This window comes from Globicephala melas, chromosome 10 (assembly GCF_963455315.2).
Source record: "Globicephala melas chromosome 10, mGloMel1.2, whole genome shotgun sequence".
Taxonomy (NCBI): Eukaryota; Metazoa; Chordata; class Mammalia; order Artiodactyla; family Delphinidae; genus Globicephala; species Globicephala melas.
The window spans coordinates 37,870,162-37,892,604 of record NC_083323.1 but is presented as its reverse complement, the minus strand read 5'-3'; the positions used below and the strand labels follow the sequence as shown (position 1 = coordinate 37,892,604).

The window sequence follows — 22,443 nt, the reverse complement described above, 5'->3', positions numbered from 1 at the left end:
AGAAGTGTGAAGTACATTTCATTCTTTGTGATTTCTGGTCATTAACCTCAGTTCAGGCCTGCCTCAGTATTAGGCCCTAGGCCAACAAATTTTCAGCTCTGTTTTCTTCTGCATTTATTAAGGAAGAAGGGAGAACTCTGATTTGACTATGGAAAACTTCCATTTCTGAAAAAACCATAGGATTGCTATGTCTGGTAGTTGAGGGCACCTTTGGGTTGGGCCCAGTACCTGAGCTGAGACTCCTTGGCTGCATAGTTAAGAATAATGACAGAAATAGCTAAGCTTATCAGGTGTTTATTATGTGCTGGTACTATTCTAAGAACTATACACACATTGATTTATTCATGAACCTCATTCATTTCTAGGTTAGAGCCTGTGCTCTTAGATCTTGACAAAGACTTGGGCAAAGCCTCATGGTGGTATGAAAGTACTAAGAGATGGAAGGGTGCTAAGTAGTATACAAAGAGAAGATAGGTGAAACCCTAATTTAAAGGAACTAACAGAATGCATGTAAAATTAAACTATTTAATAAAGCATTCAACTCTTTTTTAAAAAATTTTTTACTGAAGTATAGTTGGTTTACAACATTGTGTTAATTTCTGCTGTATAGCAAAGTGATTTAGTTGTGTATACATTCTTTTTTTATATTCTTTTCCATTATGATTTGTCATAGGATATTGAATATAGTTCTCTGGGCTATACAGTAGGACCTTGTTGTTTATCCATTCCATATATAATAGCTATAACCCCAACCTCCCATTTAGTCCCTCCCTCAACCCCCTCCCCCTTGGCTTGTGGTTACCAGTCTATTCTCTATGTCCATGAGTCTCCTTCTGTTTCATAGATAGGTTCATTTGTGTCATATTTTAGATTCCATATATAAGTGATAACATATGGTATTTGTCTTTATGATTTAGTTAACTTAGTATGATAATCTCTACTTGCATCCATGTTGCTGCAAATGGCATTATTTCATTCTTTTTTATGGCTGAGTAGTATTCCATTGTATATATGTACCACATCTTCTTTATCTATTCATCTGTCAGTGGACATTTAGGTTGTTCCCATGTCTTGACTGTTGTGAACAGTGCTGCTGTGAACATAAAGGTGCAGGTATCTTTTTGAATTAGAGTTTTGTCTGGATATATGCCAGGAGTGGGAGTGCTGGATCATATGGTAATTCTGTTTTTTGTTTCCTGAGGAAACTCCATACTATTTTCCACAGTTGCTGTAACAACTTAACATTCCCACCAACAGTGTAGGAAGTTTCCCTTTTCTCCACACCCTCTCCAGCATTTATTTTTTGTAGATTTTTGATGATGGCTATTCTGACCGGTGTGAGGAGATACCTCATTGTAGTTTCTATTTGCATTTCTCTAATAATTAGTGATGTTGAGCATCTTTTCATGTGCGTATTGGCCATTTGTATTTCTTCTTTGGAGAAATGTCTATGTAGATCTTCTGCCCATTTTTCAATTGGGTGGTTTTTTTGTTGTTGAGTTGTATAAGCTGTTTGTATGCTTTGGAAATTAAGCCCTTGTCAGTTGCATCATTTGCAAATATTTTCTCCCATTCTGTAGGTTATCTTTTTGTTTTGTTTACGGTTTCCTTTGCTGTGCAAAAGCTTGTAAGTTTGATTAGGTGAACTCTATATTTAATTTCAAAAAAAACAAAAACAAAAAACTTTTGCCAGGTTGTTAAGCAAGTTTTCCAGAATATAAATAAAAATAATTAGACATCCCCATTTGCATGAACAAGTGGAATGTCTTTTTCAGCAAAGCACTAAAAACCAAACAGTTAAAGGAAACTTAAAGGATAATCAGTATGTGGCACTATTAGCTTTGAAAACTGAGACTAAGAAAGACCTGGAGATATTGTACAAACTTCTGATACATGATCCAACCATCTCCATTCCCAAACAAATTAAATGGGACTTGCCCTAACACACATAACCTCTAACTACACTTTTAGTTTCTCTTCTCTTTAATTATACCCTTGATAGTTATTTTACCCTGATTATACCTGCATACAATGCATGGGAGAATGAAGTAGCAATGTTTATCTCAGCCCTAACACTTTGTAATGGTGATGGCCTTATCTGAATTATTCCAGGTTGCTCCTACACATAGCTTCAAGGTACCATAGAAATGATGATGTTTTCTTATGTTCTTACGGAACATGATGACCTGTTACTACTCTAGAAACTTTGGGAATGAGAGGGAGTGATGGTAGGGAGAAACCTCTTCATCGTTTATTCAGAATTAAAATACATGAAAGGCACAAGGAGACCAGTGTGTGGAGTGTCTGTTAGCTGGATGCAAGTTTCCATGTTTATCACCAGCTCCCAAGCCCTCCACCACTAACTACATTCCCAGTCTTCACAGAAACAGTAATCCCCCTTTCTAACCTTGCTACCAAGAGTTCTAATCATTGGTACCTGATCTGAAGAGCAGTGCCACTGCTTTTTCCAATAGTACGTTGATGTTACAGAGCAGTGGCTCTTAAACTTGTACCACAAGCATTAGAATCATCAGGAGGGCTTGTTGAAACACGGAGTGCTAGGCCCTACCCAGGTCTTCTGATTCAGTAAGTCAGGAGTGTGGTCTCAGAATTTGCTTTTCTAACAACTTCCCAGGTAATATTGATGCTGCTGGTTTGAAGACCACATTTTTGAGAACCACTGTTGTAGAAAGTTGTTTTATGAACATAATGCTACTCTAGAAAAAGTTGTATTATCTGATCCTAAAAGCAGTGGAACTAATATGAGAATATTTTCATTCTTACCTGGCATGGCTAATATTGGAAGTGAGAGTTTTTTGGTATTTTGTATTTTTTTCCACCTAAGCTAACCTGAAATGACTCAGAAAATTACTCATTCAGCATCAAAGAAAATGGTCATACAATGAAGTCTAATCCTGTGGGCATCCATCAATCATTCTCAGTACTCATCAAACAGTCTAATTGGTCAGATTCTTATGGTTGTAATAGTTGCCCTTTGTGCTACTATCTTGCTGTTGGGAAATCTAACTGTAAAACAAAATTAAAATCTTGTAAAAGGGTAGGAAATATTTCATACACCAACAGTAGTATCTTATACTGGGCAGTGAAATCACTGGGCTCTAGGGAAACATTCAACACCAGTGAAGGATAGCCAATTAGTGCAGTATTGTAACCAGTCGGATGTGACCTGAGATGCTCTTGGCCTCCATCAGTATGGTCAATCTAATCGCTGAACTTCTTCAGGGCCCTTGATGCCCTGAATTATTTAAGATGTAAGGAATCCACCCAAACCACCCAGCCAATTAGATTTTGTTTAGTCCTGAGAGACATCTAAAACTTAAAGCAAATTCCTTCAGGTATGGTGAATCTAAGGCAACTCACAGTCCTAGAGGCTGTTAATACTTGTATAAGCTGAGAAAGAATGGGAGTCCTTCATTTAGTGATGACAGTAGATAGGAATCTGATGGTCCAGTGTACCAAATCCTGAAACTAAAGTACCCTGAAGGGAAGGACCTTTAAATAAACTTGAAATGAACTTAAATTCAAATAGATGTGCAGACAATCTAAATCATACATGTGTACAGAGCTCAATATTTTTTGTCTTGTGAGTTGCTGTCAGGTCATTTATTTATTTATGTTTATTCTTTAGGAAGGTCACTACAGCATGCATTAAAAACCAGAGTATTTTCTACAACATTTTTCATCATTAAATAAAATTTACAGGGATCTGCAGAAGGCAGAGTTTCTAATAACTCTTTGAATGTGCTTATTCTGAAAGTGTAGTATTAGACACACCAAAATTTGTTGGTTCTTAATCAAAGTGTCATAGACTTGGGGGCATTCAAACTTTTATATGTACTAGGCATAATGATGGTCTATCCAGACTCACCTTTCAGCTAACACACTTAGCATGGGGACACAGATGGATGGGAAAGATGACCCTGACCCACATAAGACCCACATTCCTGTGCAAGGATAGAAGCATGATAATCAGGAAATGATGGTTGTTAGTTACAGAAAATGCATTATTGCGAAAACCAGGGGAAAAGTGCTTATGAGAGGAAGTGATTGGATTATGGGGAATGAGAGAATAAGGATAGATCATTCCTACTGAGTAAATTGCTGTGATTTATAAGAGAAAGGGTATAGTGATATCTTGGCCTACTACTGACTAGATTCATTTCACAAACAATCCTAAATCAGAATGTGACAGTTTATGGAGAGACAAACAAAGTCTCCCAAAGATGCTTATATATTACTAAGCTTTTAAACTGGCATATTTTCAGTTCCCCATACCTTTACTGCTTTAAGCTTCCTTTATTTTGATTGTTGACATTCATAATTGTAATTTTGTATTCCCCCTTATGTAACTCTAATAATAGTTTACTACACACTGGAATAAAAGAAAAAAATAATACTGAATTATTTTATTATGCATTTTTGGAATTTTGATAAATTCCAAGAGAAAATTGCATAAAAGAAACTTGAAAATGTTATTTGCTTAAAAGTACATTATAATATTTGGACAATATTAAAATAATTAGATACTGTTTTATAGTATACTTTGAGCATTTGGTGTTCTAAATGTTTCTCTTAAAATATCCGTGAGTTAATCAAATGTTTATCTTTCATTGCTTTACACAGATGAAATATATATTCAGTTATATATTATGTGCATATAATATATTCATATCAGTTTAGTTAGGTATGTGTTTACTTTTTTTAATTTCAGATTTAGGAGTTCTTATTCCATCATATTATAATTCTTCAAGAATATAGATTAATATAATATGTTCTAAGAGAAATACTTCATAAAAGATTTAACACAGGGAACACTTGTGTAACAAAACAAGCAATTTTATCAAGTATACTGAAAATGCAAATGTTATTAAGAGAATCTGATTGTTTCTTAAAAAAGAAAGAAAAAAAACCACTTTAGGAAAGTTCAAGAATTAAAGCACAGCTCAGCGAGGGGCTAAATACCTTGGCTTTTTATAATGATTGACTAGTGCATAGAACTTAAAATATTTAGTAGTTCAAGTGGTTAGTATGTACCATGAATGATCTTTGAATGTCGTTTTTCTGTCAGCTCTGCTTGGGGTAGCAGACACTCCCTGATGAGGGCTTTGATTGCTGGTATTAAAGGAATGATTGCAGGGTTGACATTTTACTATGAAAGACGAGAAGTTGAAGCAAGGCATCATACTGCTTTCTGAGCTGGTCTACAGACATGTTTGCAAGACTAGCCGAGGTTTTCCTTGGCAAATGGTTTTGGATCTGTCCTCGTTTGAGACCCCAAAGATCCAGACTACAGAGCAGAGAAGACACAGACATAGAATATTTCCAGAAAATATTTGTAAAAACAAGCTACCATCAACCTAGTCACAGAAAAATCTCATCGGCTTTCTTATCACAGAAAATTCTCAGTAAGCTGTCCATGTTATCTGGGCAACAATAACGCACCACCTTGCCTGCCTGCTAGAATGAGTTAGGTTTAAAAGTGCAATCCCGACAGCCATCGAGTTTATATATGTTATAGAGGTATAAGAATAACATTCTGGAGATAATCTGTCCTCTTTTGATATAATGAATTTTGGCCCATCTTCTTGGTATGAGTTAGATACCAAGCACCAAAATCTATAGAGGCTCCTTCTAGTTCATGATATTAGTTTATTAAACTATGGCGTTTATCTTTTTTGTCTATGACAGCAGTTCTTAAAAGACCTTAGCCGTGGCATTAAAGGCCCTACACAATCTGGCCTCATTTCCTGTCTGACTCAACATTCTGACTTACTTGGCTTCATTCAGCCTCACTGGAGTCCCTGTTATTCCTAGAATATACCAGGCACAGTCCTGTCTCAGGGTCTTTGCACTGGCCATTCTCCTCCCTGTGACACTCCTTCTTCAAATATTCCCATGCTCCCTCACCTCCTTCAAATCTTTGTTTAAATGTTACCTGTTTGGAGAGGCATAGCCTGACCACCATATTTTATAAAATAGTAACTCCTATCTACATTCCCATCCCAATTACCCTGCTTCATTTTTTGTCATGGTACATATCACTTCCTAACATAGTATATCATTTATTTGTATGTTATATATTAATTTATATAATTTTTTTATAATATACTTACATATTATTTGTCTCCCTCCACTGAAATAGTGGTTCCATGATCTTTGTATCTTTGGTTTTCTTCTCTATTCCCAGCACCTCAAAAATGCCTGCCTTGAGTAGGTGTTCAATAAACAGTTGCTGAGTGAAGAAGAGTGGGTACATACTAGAAGCTCTATATGGGTAGGTCCACAGCTACCTTGATCACTTCTATAAGCTTGGTGTCTTCCCAGTCCCTGGCACATAGAAAATGCTCAATAAATATTGATTGGATAAATGCATAAATTTCACCTAAAAGCCAACAGAACATTTTGGTAGAAATAAAGGAAAAGGTAGGCTAAAATATTTTCCTGTCTCATACCACTTGAAACGTGCAGCCTGTCAGAAAATTCTTCCTCTCCACAATGGTCCATACAGAGCTAGAAGGCAGGTTTTGCAAAAACATTAATAAAGGATAAATAATTAAAATATTAATCAATAGCCACCTTAATAAAGCTTTACTTAGCTTCTAGCCCATCCCCTTTTACAGAGTCAAAGGCAGGAGACAGGCCATTGAAACCCACAAAACATCTTACATTTTTCAGAGCCATTTCTCCATGAGGAAAGTATATAATGATGATCAGTACTGGTGTACCTAATCCTGAAGCCTATCCACTCCTTATTTCTAAGGAAAATCCAGCTTGGGAAGGAAAGAGAGTTGCCACTTTTGAATATGGAGTGCATTATTCTGTGAGGGCATCCAAAAACAATTATGCTGGTGGCAGGAGACCTCCTATAGCTCTCATTTGTTATGTGTATAGTTATCTAAATGAATTATGCTACAATTTGAGGCAGTTTTCCTAAATCTAGGATCCTAAAGTTAGAATAAGACTGAAGATCTCAGGACATGCAGGGTGTGTTTAAGTGCTGAGATTCCATGATCTCTCTACATTTAGTCACCAGAGAAATCATGTGCCTAATTCTGTCATTATTTTTAACACCTCTCAGCTTATCATACCTCTGAATCCAGGAGCATCCCCTCCTCACTCTCTCCCCTGGAGGCCATATAGACTGGATCTCTGAGTCAATGTTCAGAGTATTATACAAAGTTCAGAAAAGGTACAAGTAGGAAGGATATGTTTGTCACCCCAAAAGCATTTTCCCACAGAAACTTTCTTATACATATTTCCTAGAGTCCTCTATAGTAACATTTGAGTACTTCTTTAAATTATTTCAATGCTACTATTAAAAAATACCTTTATGGGCTGAGCTGGGCTCCCAAATTCCAAAACATATAATATCATCTCTCTTGGAGATGTTCTAAGTACCAATAACTCATTCATAGTTCAAAGATTGTCACTACTATTAGCATCTTAAACAGCTACCTGGCGTTGAAATAAAACTTTTGTCTTTCTTCAGAGCCTGTGACTCACTTGAACCAGATATACTTGCCATATTTATACTATCCCAATTTGTAAGGAATTATCTGAAAATTTTTAAAAACCCTTTTCCATCTTGGTCCTGTCTCCCTGGTTCTAGGCTCATCTTTCCAGTTGCCAGGCAGGCATCTGAATCCTTGTGAGTATCTCAGACTTAATGAGTACAGACCAAATTTATCATCTCCTGCCATAGTCTTATCCCTACCAAAACTAGTGTCTGTTCCTGAACATGCTGTTGTTGTGAATTCTAGCAATACTCTCCCAGTATTAATACATGAGTTAGCTTTTACTACATTCCTCTATTTCACATCTCATCTGCCCTTCAGTTCTTTTTATTAGACTTTCTAAGGGCTCTGGGATTCATCTCCTCCTATCTCTACCTACTGTCACTCTTCTACTTTGGGGTCTCATCAGATCTCACCTGGCTTTTTGGAAATAGCCTATCTGGACTCATTGCTTCAGAGCACATATCTTTTTCATAGCTGCATCAGATTTCTTCCTAAATCATTAGAAAATACTTCCCTTCTCAGAACTTTCAGTGACATCCCATTGTTTAAAGAATGAACTTCAAACGCTTTAAGATAATCGAGTGCTCCCTAACTTAGTTCCCAAATGACTGCCTGAGGCTTGTTCCCTACCCTGTCCCTCCATTAATGCTGGTCTTTCTGTGATATCTCTATTCCTTAAATTTAGGGGTTCTGATTTTTTTTTTGTACCATGCAGTCCTTGGACAGTCTGGTGAAGTGTGTGGACCCCTTCCTAGAGTTATATTTTTCAATTATAAAATAATAAGCATAAACATAAGATTAATAAGCGTAAGAAAGCCATTCTGCAGAAATAATATTCTGTCTGTGGATCCCATTGTTTATATCTTTGTGGCTTTGCTTAGGACCTTCTTAGCAAAGAAGTGCCCCCAAACCTGCCCCTCTGATTATTGAAATCCTTCTCATGTTTCAAAGTCTATTCAATCCCCAGCTCCTCTCTGCAACTTTACCTTGACTCCCCGCCCAGCTATACTCACCACTTTGTCTTTGCCCTCTCATAGTAGATTATTTGTATTTCTAATTAGTTCTTATCTTTACTTTGCCCTTTGTTATAATATTTTGTATTAATTTACAAAAAGGGCCAAACACTAAACTAATGGGCTACTTTCACACATTTTGTGTTCGCGGTTCTTTTTAAAACACTGTGAAGTATGCATATGAAGAGAAAACTGAGGTCCAGAAATTTTATTGTCTGACCAAGATCATACAACTTGTTGCTGTTATAAATTTGAGGAAGTGAATATTTTCTCTTCTTCTTTACCCCTTCTCAGGATCTAAGGAATGATATTGTTCAGTAATGTTTGTTCATGTGGATTTAAAAATCAGAAATGCTGGGAAATACTCATCTCCCAATATTTAATATCCCTGGAATTGACGAGGGGCCGTGATAGGCCAGGGATGTGTAAACAGTGTTTCTAGGTCAATGTTTATGTCAAAGTAACTGTGACTAAATCCTTCTTAACATACTGAAAACTCTTCTAATTCCTAGTAGTTTCACAAATTGAAATTTCAACACAGGTTTTCATCAGTCAGTTCCTTAAAATATTATTTCTTGTTTTGCACTCTTGAGGAAAGACAACAATAATAAAAGTAAGACAAATTAAAGAATTTGTTTGGAATCATAATGAACTCAGGAAATGTTTACATTTGTAATAATAAGATCAGTTGTATAACCTATTTCCTATGCTACCCCCTCAGTGAAAACAATAAACCAACCCAATTTATTGACACATTTGTAAGACAATACCTTTTAAATATAATTCACTTGAACCAGTTCCACTTTTCTGTAGTCAAATAAGTTTAGTTTCTGCAGGTTTTCCTAAAACAACATTGTTAAGCTAATTATTTTAAAATAAAATAATTATTTTTTGTTCAATAATTATTTTTTGTTCAAAAAGATTTATTTTAGCAATAGTAATGCTATTCTTTTCAAACTGTTATTTCAAGTTTGAAAATCATGTATTTATGACCATTAATTTCTCAAATGGAAGTTCTTTACGCATAGTAATTATTTTGAAAGTAATTACACCGTTTGATTTGCCAGTGCCTTTTAGCATGCTGTGAACTATAAATTTATGTATAATTAATTCAGCATGATTATCCTTTTTTACGGTCTTTTCTATTACCATATTGTGGCAAATACTAGCTTCAATGTAGCAAGGTAATTGATTTTTTTCTATTTTCATAGCTCCAGATGGTCCTCCTGAAAATGTGTATGTAGTAGCAACATCACCTTTTAGCATCAACATCAGCTGGAGTGAACCTGCTGTCATTACTGGACCAACATTCTATTTGATAGATGTCAAATCGGTAAGGCATGTCTTACCTTCTACAAAAGACAGTATAGAGCATGGTTAAGAATATAGGTTTTGGAACCAGACTTTGAATTTTAATCTCAGCTCTGTTAGGCAGCTTACTTAACTTGTTTGTGTTTCAGTGTCCACATCTGTAAAATAAAGATTGATAATACTACCCAGTGTAGAGAGATTTTGTGAGGACTAAGTTAGAAAATTTACCTAAAGAACTTAAAACATTGCCTGACGCATAGTAAGTGTTCAATAAATGTAAATAAAGTATTGTCACCATGGTTATTATTGTATTCATCGTCAGGGTATAGATGACGTATATAAACGAGGTTAAGTTGATAATAATATATTGGTTTAAAATACAGTGAAAACGAACTCAAAACATAAAAGGAGAATGGACAAGGCATTAGGAGAAATATCTCCCAAATAAGATAGCATCAGAGCTTAATTTTGAAAATAATTGAAGCAGAACATGGAAAGGAAATGGTAATAGAAATTAGACTAATAGAAAAGTTAGCTTCCTTCAGGAAAAAGTAAGTAGTTCTGGAATCCTTGGTCAAAACTTTCAAGAAGAAAAGGCTGAGAGATGAGGCCAGATCAGGAGGCAGGCTTATAACATATTATGGAGTGTGGGTTTCATGGTAAGGGCAGTGGGGTGCCAATTGTGGAATTAAAGCAGTGTCGGGATACAGATTTCTGTTTTACAGGATCAGTATGGTGCATTGTAGAGAATAGTTTTAGAGAAGTCCTGGGGGTGCAAAATTAAATAAGGAGACAGGAAACTATAAGAGTAAAACTGGACAAGAAAAGAAGGACAGAGGAAATGGAGTGAGGAAAACAGAATGAAAAATAATTTAAAACTACAGGATTTGGTGAAAAAAATCTGTGGATGGTGAGTGAAGAGAAAAATCAAGGATGACTTTAAGATATATGATTTGGAAAATTGTGAGGAAGAACAGATTTGTAGAGGAAAGGCATGAATTCAGTACTAGGTGCACCGACTTTAAGATGCCTGGGAATCCTCCAGATGCAGATAGCCCATTAGCAGTTTTATTTGTGGATCTGTAGCTCCGGAGAGGAAGTTTGCATTCCCAGATTTGGGAACTGTTGGTGTTTCGATGATAGATGAAATAATATGAGTAGATGAGATTAACTACACAACATGTAAAGCCTCTTCTGTAAGAACTAACCTGAGGATAGTATCCTGGGGAATACAAACATTTAAATAAGATGTCCCTGAAGACACCAAATTGGAGTAGCCTTCCAGACAGAAGGAGACCCAAGCATGAGAGTCAAGCCTTTCACCTAAGACAGGGTGCTGCACAATGTGAATAATGGAGAGTTGTTATCTAGGGTTAGAATTGGAAATATCTCCTTGCCAGCCTGCTTGAGCTTTACTGGACCTGATGAGCAGTCTCTTACGGTTGCGTCTAACACGTTAAATTAGGTAATTCATGGTGAATTCTCCTCTCCTTCTTGCTGTTTCTATCCATCTCTTGTTTAATTTTATGATTTTTTTATGTCTTTATATTATTTCTTAAAGGAAATACTTCTTTCTCAAAAGACGTGTCATGATTAAGAGAAAGTTTCAGGGTTTATTGGTACATTTGTTCTCCCATTCAGTCTTCAGTTTATGTTCCTTTTTTAGAGCATATCTGTGAAGATTTTTAGTTAATAATTAGCCAAAAATAACACGAATGACAAATGCTCTGGGAATAGCATTAAAAGCAAATTATAAAATGTTAATGCTGGGGCTTCCCTGGTGGCGCAGTGGTTGAGAGTCCGCCTGCCGATGCAGGGGACACGGGTTCGTGCCCCGGTCCGGGGAGATCCCACATGCCATGCAGCGGCTGGGCCCGTGAGCCATGGCCGCTGAGCCTGCGCGTCCGGAGCCTGTGCTCTGCAACGGGAGAGGCCACAACAGTGAGAGGCCCACGTACCGCAAAAAAAAAAAAAAAAAAAAAAAATGTTAATGCTGTGCTCTATCAAGTAAAGGACACTTTATTAAGGAAAAAGCTCTCTCTTGGAATTTGGTTGTGTTTAAAGGAGGGAAAAATAAGACAGTAAAAAAAGTGATTTATAACCTCTTTCTCTTAGCATTCTTACTGAGATTAAAAATGAGCAAGGGAAAGAGAGAAGGATGGAAAGATAACTAATATTGTAATTGCTTATTTCAGTTACATATTAGCTCTTCATATGCACTGTATTATATCTTATCTAATAACATTTTGATGTAAATGCTATCGTCTTCATTTTGCATAAAGGGGAACTGAGGCACAGAGATGATAAATAACTTCTCAAATATTAAGACGTGGCTAAAACCAGTAGACAATGGTGTGATGGAAAATAGGAAAAACCATCAAAAAGCAAATAAAAATTGCCAAACTGAAATATATGCTCACCAAAACACCTTTGGATCAAAGATAGCAAAAATTCAAACAGATTCTAACACTTCAGAGTTTCCCTAGGATTCTTGGAACTAAGTTGTCATTTGTTCCTTCTTCCCTTCATTCTTTCAACACACTTTATATTTTTAATTTTTATATTGGAGCATAGTTGATTAACAATGTTGCGTTAGTTTCAGGTGTACAGCAAAGTGATTCAGTTATACATATATACATGCATCTATTCTTTTTCAAATTCTTATCCCATTTAGGTTATTACAGAATACTGAGCAGAGTTCCCTGTGCTATGCAGTAGTTCCTTGTTGGTTATCTATTTTAAAAATAGCAATGTGTACATGTCAATCCCAAACTCCCAACACGCTTTTAAATACATTCAAATGCCAGCACTGTGGTACGTGCTGGGTATGTAGAAGTGAACAAGTCTGACGTGGTCATTATCCTTATAGAGTTTATCTGCAGCTCATTTCATGAATATATAACTATCTACCTTCAAAAGTCATTGGCTCGCAGGCCAAAGAAGAACGTATGTCACTGAATTTAGGACTTACGCTGCAGCCTGGCCTCTGTCAAATACTAACCACAAGAGCATAAAACTCTTCCCTTAAAAGACTCAAATTAAGCAAAAATTGACAATCTTGAATAAAGATATATGGGCTCAGATATCATCCTGGATGATTCTACTGGATATTAATGCATTTTGTGGCCCTTTGTTGGCCCCTTTATTTTTTAACTTAGCAAATAGTTAGTAGCTTCTTTCACCAAGACAAAGATGGAAAACAAAGTTCTGCTTCCAAGTAGCTCACACTCTAGAGAATGACACCAGAATATAAAGAGCTAGTTGTAGAGTATGAGGTATGCAGTCTTTTTTGGAATATAAACTAACAAAGTAATTAAAGTTTCTGTTATGGGGGACATAATATATAGAGGAGACTGCACAGAGAAGATGAAATTTCTTCTCTTCTGGGATGTAAGAATTAAATGGGGGTGTACCAGGTGGGGAAGAGTGCAGGTGGGGCAGGCAAAGGAGAGGAAAATAGAACCAGAATCTAATTACTGACAGTGTATATGAAACAACCACACTTCAAAAAAAATGGCAGACATTTCATCATAATAATCGATGATCAAATATGAGCAAACGAATTTGGAACTGATTGAAGGGAAATGATGGGTCAAAAAGGTCTGAGGTTTCAGTCCTGGGTAAGTGGACGAATATTAGTTAATGATAGTAGGTTTAGTGAAGAAAGAAAATGAATTTTTCCACATGCTGTATTTGAGGGCCCAGCATTCTTTTTGAATTTTACTGTATATTTTTTAAGATATAGTAGATCACATGCATGTTATTTCATGTTTTACTACTTGCTATTTGTTATCCATTTTTTAATGGAAGGCATTGGAATAATTTCGTTTTACTTTATAAGACCACGCCCCATGACTTGGTGTAGAGAGGTCTGGACTCTTCAAAGACCTGGGAGTAAATCCTGTCTCAGCTACCAAGTTGCTATGGCATCTTGAGGAATTCACCTCAACTCAATAAAATCAGAGTTGAAATAGCTATAGTAGTCAGGCAAGGAACATCAAGGAACAGTCACAATGAAGCTTCAGTGATGAATTGGAGACCCCTGCCCCATTAGAGGAGTCACCTGTCACTCATCTCTAGATAATTGTTACCCAGCATGAATACAAGCCTAGTCATAGGGGAAATTTTAAAAGCCCGATTTGTATGAGATATTTAGATGTTGACAACTAATTAAATACATACACACTTTCTACCAGTGGGTGCATGCACCCGATCAATTGGATTCCTACACTGATTGATTTGTTTTTCTGACATTTTAGAGGTGGAACACCTCCCTCCACTGCTCTGGTTCGATCTGTTTGACTTTTTGCAGATCTGATATTTTTCAGCCTTTTGCTGTGTTTCTCATAGCAACATCGTTTTTAGTTAAAAAAGCTTTTAGAAAAGAGCATTTGAAGAACATATTAAACAAAAAAAACGTCTTTCAAAGTTATGACAGAGGGTCAGGTTGAAAATGAACTTGATAGTGAGGACAGTGTATCCAACTTGTTTTTAAGTCTTTCAGGTACTTGAGAGAAGCAGGCATAATAGGATTTCAAACTTGCTGTTGTTCATCTCAGGCAAAGCCCTTCTATTTAGTGCTAGAAACTTTAGCTGTGTTTAATCCCTACAGTGAATAGGCCAGACTCTCCATCAAAGACAGACTATGTTTTAATAAATTATACAACTATATTTAATATACCTAAGCATACTCATTTGTACACATTTAATAATTATGACATCATGTTAATTGATTCCTTACTTAGTGCCTTGCATGGTGCTAGATCAGTTTTTCAAACTTCAATTATGACCAGCATTTTTTAAATGAATTGGAGTAAAATTAAAAAGAGCAGAAAATATCAAAGTGCATTTCAGAAGTTGTATTTCTGAAAAGCAATTTTCAGTTATAAAGAATACACACACACACACATCCTGAATTATGTTGCAAAATGTGTTTCATTTTTGTTGATCATGGTAAAAAAAAAAAAATTGCAGATTTCTGTGCCAGCTACTTCAGTTCTGTTTTTTCTAAATCATCAAAATATTTTAAGTAGATATTACCACCCCAATCTTACATATACAGAAAGTAAGACAGCATAAATGACTTATCAAATGCTACAGGAGTTATTAAGTGACCAGGTTGGGATTTGAACCCCTGATGGCTGGGTACCAACCTATATTCTTTCCTTTGTAAAACATTGGAGTATAAAAATAAACAAATGGGACCTAATGAAACTTAAAGGCTTTTGCACAGCAAAGGAAACCATAAACAAGACCAAAAGACAACCCTCAGAATGGGAGAAAATATTTGCAAATGAAGCAACTGACAAAGGATTAATTTCCAAAATTTACAAGCAGCTCATGCAGCTCAATATCAAAAAAAACAAACAACCCAATCCAAAAATGGGCAGAAGACCTAAATAGACATTTCTCCAGAGAAGATATACAGATTGCCAACAAACACATGAAAGAATGCTCAACATCACTGATCATTAGAGAAATGCAAATCAGAACAACCATGAGGTATCACCTCACACCAGTCAGAATGGCCATCATCAAAAAATCTACAAACAATAAATGCTGGAGAGAGTGTGGAGAAAAGGGAACCCTCTTGCACCGTTGGTGGGACTGTAAATTGTTACAGCCACTATGGAGAACAATATGGAGGTTCCTTAAAAGACTAAAAATAGAACTACCATATGACCCAGCAATCCCACTACTGGGCATATACCCTGAGAAAACCATAATTCAAAAAGAGTCATGTACCCCAATGTTCATTGCAGCACTATTTACAATAGCCAGGACATGGAAGCAACCTAAGTGTCCATCGACAGATGAATGGATAAAGAAGATGTGGCACATATATACAACGGATACAATGGATATACAATGGAATATTATTTTCCATTGAGTTATTTGTAGTGAGGTGGATGTACCTAGAGTCTGTCATACAGACTATATGTACCTAGAGTCTGATGTACCTAGATGTACCTAGAGTCTGTCATACAGAGTGGAGTCAGAAAGAGAAAAACAAATACTGTATGCTAACACATATATATGGAATCTAAAAAAAAATAAAAGGTTCTGAAGAACATAGGGGCAGGACAGGAATAAAGACACAGACCTACTAGAGAATGGACTTGAGGACACGGGGAGGGGGAAGGGTAAGCTGGGACGGAGTGAGAGAGTGGCATGGACTTATATATACTACCAAATGTAAAACAGCTAGCTAGTCGGAAGCAGCCGCATAGCACAGGGAGATCAGTTCAATGCTTTGTGACCACCTAGAGGTGTGGGATTGGGATGGTGGGAGGGAGATGCAAGAGGGAGGAGATATGGGGATATATGTGTATATATAGCTGATTCACTTTGTTATAAAGCAGAAACTAACACACCATTGTAAAGCAATTATACTCCAATAAAGATGTTAAAAAATAATTGGAGTATAAATTTCATTGACTGCGGAGATGATTTCTGCTTGTTCTGATTAATTGTGATTGATTTTTTTCTTTTACTTTCAATTGTTGAAATAACTGTAATTAGTAAACTGCTAAAGTAGCACTTCGGATTTCCCAGGTCTGTCTGACTGTAAATAAAAGAATTTTTAAATCTTGGCTAGAAAAATATACCACTCATAGCTTTCTATTTTTATGTTTTAGTGATTTGTATCTCAAGTGCTGCTTCCTTTAATTGTTAGCTATTTTTTCCTGTAGGTAGATAGTGATGAATTTAATATTTCCTTAATCAAGTCAAATGGAGAAAATAAAACCGTAGAAATTAAAGATCTGAAAATATTCACAAGATATTCCGTGGTGATCACTGCATTCACTGGAAATATTAGTGCTGCGTATGTGGAAGGAAAGTCGAGTGCTGAAGTGATTGTTACTACTTTAGAATCAGGTAAGGTTTATTTTTCATGCTAAAAATTGACTGAGTTAGGTGTCTTTCTTACAGTTTCTCACACCTTACCCTACAAAGCATATGTGTTAAAAGAAATTTTTTAAGCATATAAGTTTAAACTTCAGTGACTCACTGTGACTGACAAGAGTAAAGCTTTGTATTTACATTTTTGAGGCAAAGTGGAATTATGTAGAATAATCAATACTTGTAAATACAAAAATAAATTAGTTCATAGTAAGGTAACCAATTGTACTTTTTTGCATTTATTTAAACACTATTTCAGAAGTTGAGTTACCTTGCCTAAGAGATGATTTTGTCCAACTGTCTATAGCCAATAAAGCTTCACCTTAAATTCCATTTCAATTATTTCTCTCCCACGGTTTAAATGCACATTAAAGTAATAATACTCCATTATTAAATAATCTAGAATTCAGAAGTAGAACCCAGGTTATGTTTCACCATATCTGTTTTCTTCACTTAGTTAAGTGACATGTTTTATTACATAATCTATTTGATAAATGTCAGAATCTGTACAGATTTCCTCCAGTTCCTATGAACAGGGTCTGAATGAATAATAAGATTGTAACCAATAAGAATTTAATGTGGAAAGTCAACTTCCCAGAACTCGCTTGCCCCATCCTCCTTCAGACTCCTGATGTTCTTTGCCACCAGATATATCTTTGGAAAGAGCACATGAAGGGATGTGTTGCTATAGTTTATTTGTTGCTATCTGTAAGGTAAGTATAGGAGGTAAAATATTTTTTAGCTAGTCTTTTCATTATGCTACATACTCTGTTATCTATAAACTTACGGTTCTAAATTGAAAAGTACATCCTATCCTCAGCACCCTAAAATTCTGCTTGTTTCCATTTTGTGGCCATGTATATTCCAGGTACTTATTTTCTTATTACACTTTTTGCACTTCTCCCCCATCCTACCTATCTGTGAGGAAAGTTGCTGCTAAACTTATTCACATTCACACCACAAAGCACTGATTGCAAATCCTAATGTGTTAACTCTTCCAAGGATACCATAGTTTAATAAATTTCTACTAAACCTCTAAGAGTAGAATTTTAGACGTTAAACGAAAGATATTTGGCGGATAGAAGGTTCTTTCTAGCATTCAGATAATTCTTTCATGTATTCAGCTTTTTAAAGCTGATCCTAATTTTAGAGAAACAATTCTTATAAAAAGAAAAAATATATATGTTTCTTATGTATCATAAAAATGTATAACAGCAAATGTTGTGAAAATGTGTGTTGAACCAATTTAACCTTTATTTCAGCTATGCATTTTTTCATCCTGTGATATTTGGCACAATGACATGTTTGTTTGCTTTTCTCTCTTTTCTTTCTCACTGTTATTTATTTACTTATTTTTTGCTTGCCATAGGGCACTATCTCTAGGGATGTTTGCAGCAATATCTGAATATCTGAATCATTGACAGCCAAATATCAACAGCCTTTTCATGGAAATTCTTAGAATTTTAGAATTTAGAATGGAATATCCATTTCAGTGTGATCAAAATAAGATACGTTCATTCAATGAGTCATTTATTTAAAGAACACTGATTATGTAGTACAACAAAAACTAGTCTTTCATAAAATTATTCATAAATAATTTTATCCTCATGTGTATCATTTTAAAATAATTTATTGATATTTAGCTAGTTACATGTTAGGATAACTTTTATTTATCAAAAATAAACTGGAATATCTAGAACATAAAGAAATCTTAAAATTCAACACTTAAAAAGAATCCTATTAGAAAATTGACAACGTGAACAGACATTTTACCAGAGAGGATATATGACTGGCAGATAAACTCATGATAAGATAGGTTTTCAACACCATTAGCTATTGGGGAAATGCAAATTGAAACCACAGTGATATATCACTATACATCGACTAGAACAGATGAAATAATAATTTTTAAAATAGTGACAATACCAAATGTTGGAAAAGATGCAGAAATACTAGATCTCTCATACATTGCTAGTGGCAATGTAAAAGGGTATAGCTACAATGGAAAAATAGTTTGGTGATCTTTTATATACTACCAAATGTAAAATAGGTAGCTAGTGGGAAGCAGCCGCATAGCACAGGGAGATCAACTGGGAGCTTTGTGACCACCTAGAGGGGTGGGATAGGGAGGATGGGAGGGAGACATAAGAGGGAGGATATATGGTGATATATGTATATGTATAGCTGATTTACTTTGTTATAAAGCAGAAACTAACACACCATTGTAAAGCAATTATACTCCAATAAAGATGTTAAAAAAAATTTTTTTTTAAATGCACTTAACCACATGATCCACCAAATACACTCTTGGGCAACTATCATAGAGAATTGAAAACTTAATGTCCATGCAAATATCTGTATATGAATGTTAATAGAAGACTTATTAGTAATGACAACAACAAAATAACTGGAAAAAACCCAAATGTTTTTATAAATTAAACTCGTACATCCATAAAATGGAACACTACTCGGCAATAAAAATAGAATGAACTATTGATATACAACAACCCTGATGGACCTCAAGGTCACTGTGCTATTGTCTTTTGCAAATGACAAAACTATGGAAATGGAGATTGATTAGTGTTGTGAGGAGGCATGGAGTGCAAGTCTAAGGGGACATTTCTTTATGGTGATGGAATAGTTTTGTATCTCATTTCTGGTGATGGTTACAGGAATCTACACATGGGATTAAATTGCATAGAACTACACGCAGATACAGGAAAGCATGAAAAATGGTGAAAACTGAATAACGTCTATAGTCAACATTATTGTACCAGTGTCTGTTTCCAGGTTTGATATTAAAAAACAGTTACATAAGATATCACCACTGGGGAAAGCTGGGGGAAGGTTACAGGGGACTGTATGTATGACTTTTGCAACTTCCTGTGAGTCTATACATTATTTTTAAGTTCAGAGTATCATAGAAATGCATTCTGTATAAAAATACATATATTACAAAAGGCTAAATAAATAAGCAAATAAATTGGATCACTGTTATGGTTTCTGTGATTTATAGATGTCAATGATTCTATAATGCATGAGCCATTTTTGTTTTCAAAATTAAATAGCTTAAATGATCTGTGTAATACTCTTTATAAACAGAAACTTGAAGCAAATCAGTTTTATATGGACATCAAAATGAACACAAATTTTTTTTAAATTGTAATTGCTAAATATTTCATTTCAGTCCCTAAGGACCCACCGAACAACATGACATTTCAGAAGATACCAGATGAAGTTACAAAATTTCAGTTAACATTTCTTCCCCCTTCTCAACCTAATGGAAATATCCAAGTGTATCAAGCTTTGGTTTACCAAGAAGATGATCCCACTGCTGTCCAGATTCGCAACCTCAGTATTATCCAGAAAACGGACACATCTGTCATTGCAATGTTAGAAGGACTAAAAGGCGGACATACATACAACATCAGTGTAAGAATACATAGCTTTTAATTATTCACCTATCTTACAAAGTTGGTTTACAAACTCAGCATTCAAAAATACTGCAGCTGATGTACATAATACATTTTTCCTATCTTTTCGTGGGATCGCTTAAGACATGCCAACTGAAAATAAATTTGGAGAAACAAAATTGCTGCTTTCCTATTTTAATACAGCAAGTCCTGTGAAAATATGTAAACAACAAAAAAGTTTGCACAATTATAGTGGAAATCCAGAAATAAAGCAGGAAGAAAATCCACGTTAAAAGTTAAAGATCAGTGACCCCTGCTCGCCGAAACTAGAGAAAACCTGCGAGCAGCAATGAAGACCCAATGCATCCAAAAATAAATAAATAAAATCGATAAATAAAAGTTAAAGAGCAGATATATATAATGAGATGATTCTGCCTAAAGAAAAACTTTCTGTGTGATTATAGGTGGAAAATCAAATTTCAAAGGCAGAAGTCAGAAATAACTATGTGATTGAAATTCACATGTATTTCACACAACTATTACTAAAAGCTAATGTTATTTTACATCTTAATTCTAAATTATCCATTTGGTAAAGTAAATATGTGTGTGAGTTCATATACATACACCCAAACACATACACAATTTGTTTCATCCTTTCACTATTTTTGCATGTCTTGGAATTTTCAAACAATCATAAAGTTCAGAAAATCATCTTTTAAGCAACATAGAATTCACCCTATACATCCAAGTAGCTCCATAAATAATCTTCCTATCAACTGTTTATATCAGAAAACTGTCATTAATAATCTGTGTTCCCTCGCAAACTTTATATCTCATTATGTAATCTGACTTGCTAGGATTCTTGCTGCACGTACCATTAAATGAACCCCCGTTGTAGAAGATCTATTAGAGAGAAGGTGGTGGTTAAGGGAATGAACTGACCTAGGTTCAAATTCTGGCTCTGCTAGTTTCTTTCTGGGCAATTTCCTCAAATCTGTGCCTCAGTTTCCTTATCTGAAAAATTAGTAATAAGAATAGTAATTTCTATGTAGGATATTAATAGTTATGGTAGGTAGCAAGTGTTGTAACAGTTTTGGCTCTTGCAAATAAAAACAGGAAATAAAGTATAACCAATTCATAATTTACAGAAAAATCTGATTCTTTGCAAAGTGCAACATAGTGTCCTCAACACCTGAGAGTTTATTAGAAATGTGTAACTTTCGCACCTGTCCCAACCTACTGAATCAAAACCTACAGATCTTCATTTAACAGGGTTTGCAAGTGACTTCTTTGCTCACTGCAGGTTGAGAAGCACTGCCCAACTTTATTATCTCACTTAAAGGTTAGATTGTAAAGAAATAAAAATAACTAAGCACTTCATAACATCACTTTTATTTTGAATACTTCCTTTTTAAAATTACATGCACCAATAAATATTTCCTTTAGATATTTTTAAGCATTTTATGGGCTTGGTTTATTTAGTATACCTACCACATCACATATATTACTATTTTAATTCAATCAAAATACTTCTGAAGCTATCCAGGGGGTGGAGGGTGGGTCACTAACGTATGAAACAAATTTATTAATTCCAAAAATGATATATTCTGAATTGCGTTTATTGAATACAATGAAATTGGCCAAGAACACAGTCTTTATTTTACATAGCAAGATAAAGTGAATAAAAGAAGAGCCTGTGTCTGCAGCTTCCTAAGCACAAAGTTAATTGAAAGGATTCACGTTTGTGTAAATCACCCGCTGTAGATTCAAACAGCAATGCTTTATGTGTATATGCTGCATTATGCAGGGTATAGCGTCAGATATTTGGGGGCAGGGGTGAAGCAGGGTATAAAGGCCAACTTTCAGAGGGATGATTTAATACAGGAAAACTGGGAGGCTGAGGAATAGGGTTTCATCTCAGAGAAGGAAAAAAAAGAGCGTCTTGAATATGGATTTAAAGAAAGCCGGAGTTAACCTAGCTACAGAGAGAAGGAACAGATGTTGGAGTAGATGAAGAGAGAGTGTAGACATAGTGACTTTTCTGCTCTTTCCTCCTAAAGGTTCAAATCGAAGCCACATCATTCTTGGTCTGTATGATAGGGCTGTTTAGGTCACTTAGCCTTTGTTCTCAGGGCTTAGTACCATAATATCAGTTGTAAGAACTATTTTATTGCTAACGTTCTTCCTCCATATATTAATTTGAGTGCAAGAAAATATAATTAACAGACTATATGAATTGTTTTCAAAAGTGCAATCATTTTAAAA

General features: G+C 35.3%; 1 protein-coding gene across 1 annotated transcript in view; it reads left to right on the top strand.

The window, feature by feature from the left end:
• The window catches only part of PTPRQ (protein tyrosine phosphatase receptor type Q), a 203,430-nt gene that overhangs the window by 120,400 nt on the left and 60,587 nt on the right, over window positions 1-22,443 (top strand). Inside the window, exons 28-30 of the mRNA XM_060306834.1 lie at window positions 9,763-9,884; window positions 16,555-16,741; window positions 19,953-20,197. Of these exons, the coding sequence (XP_060162817.1) occupies window positions 9,763-9,884; window positions 16,555-16,741; window positions 19,953-20,197 (554 nt within the window). The remainder of the gene's footprint in view (window positions 1-9,762; window positions 9,885-16,554; window positions 16,742-19,952; window positions 20,198-22,443) is intronic.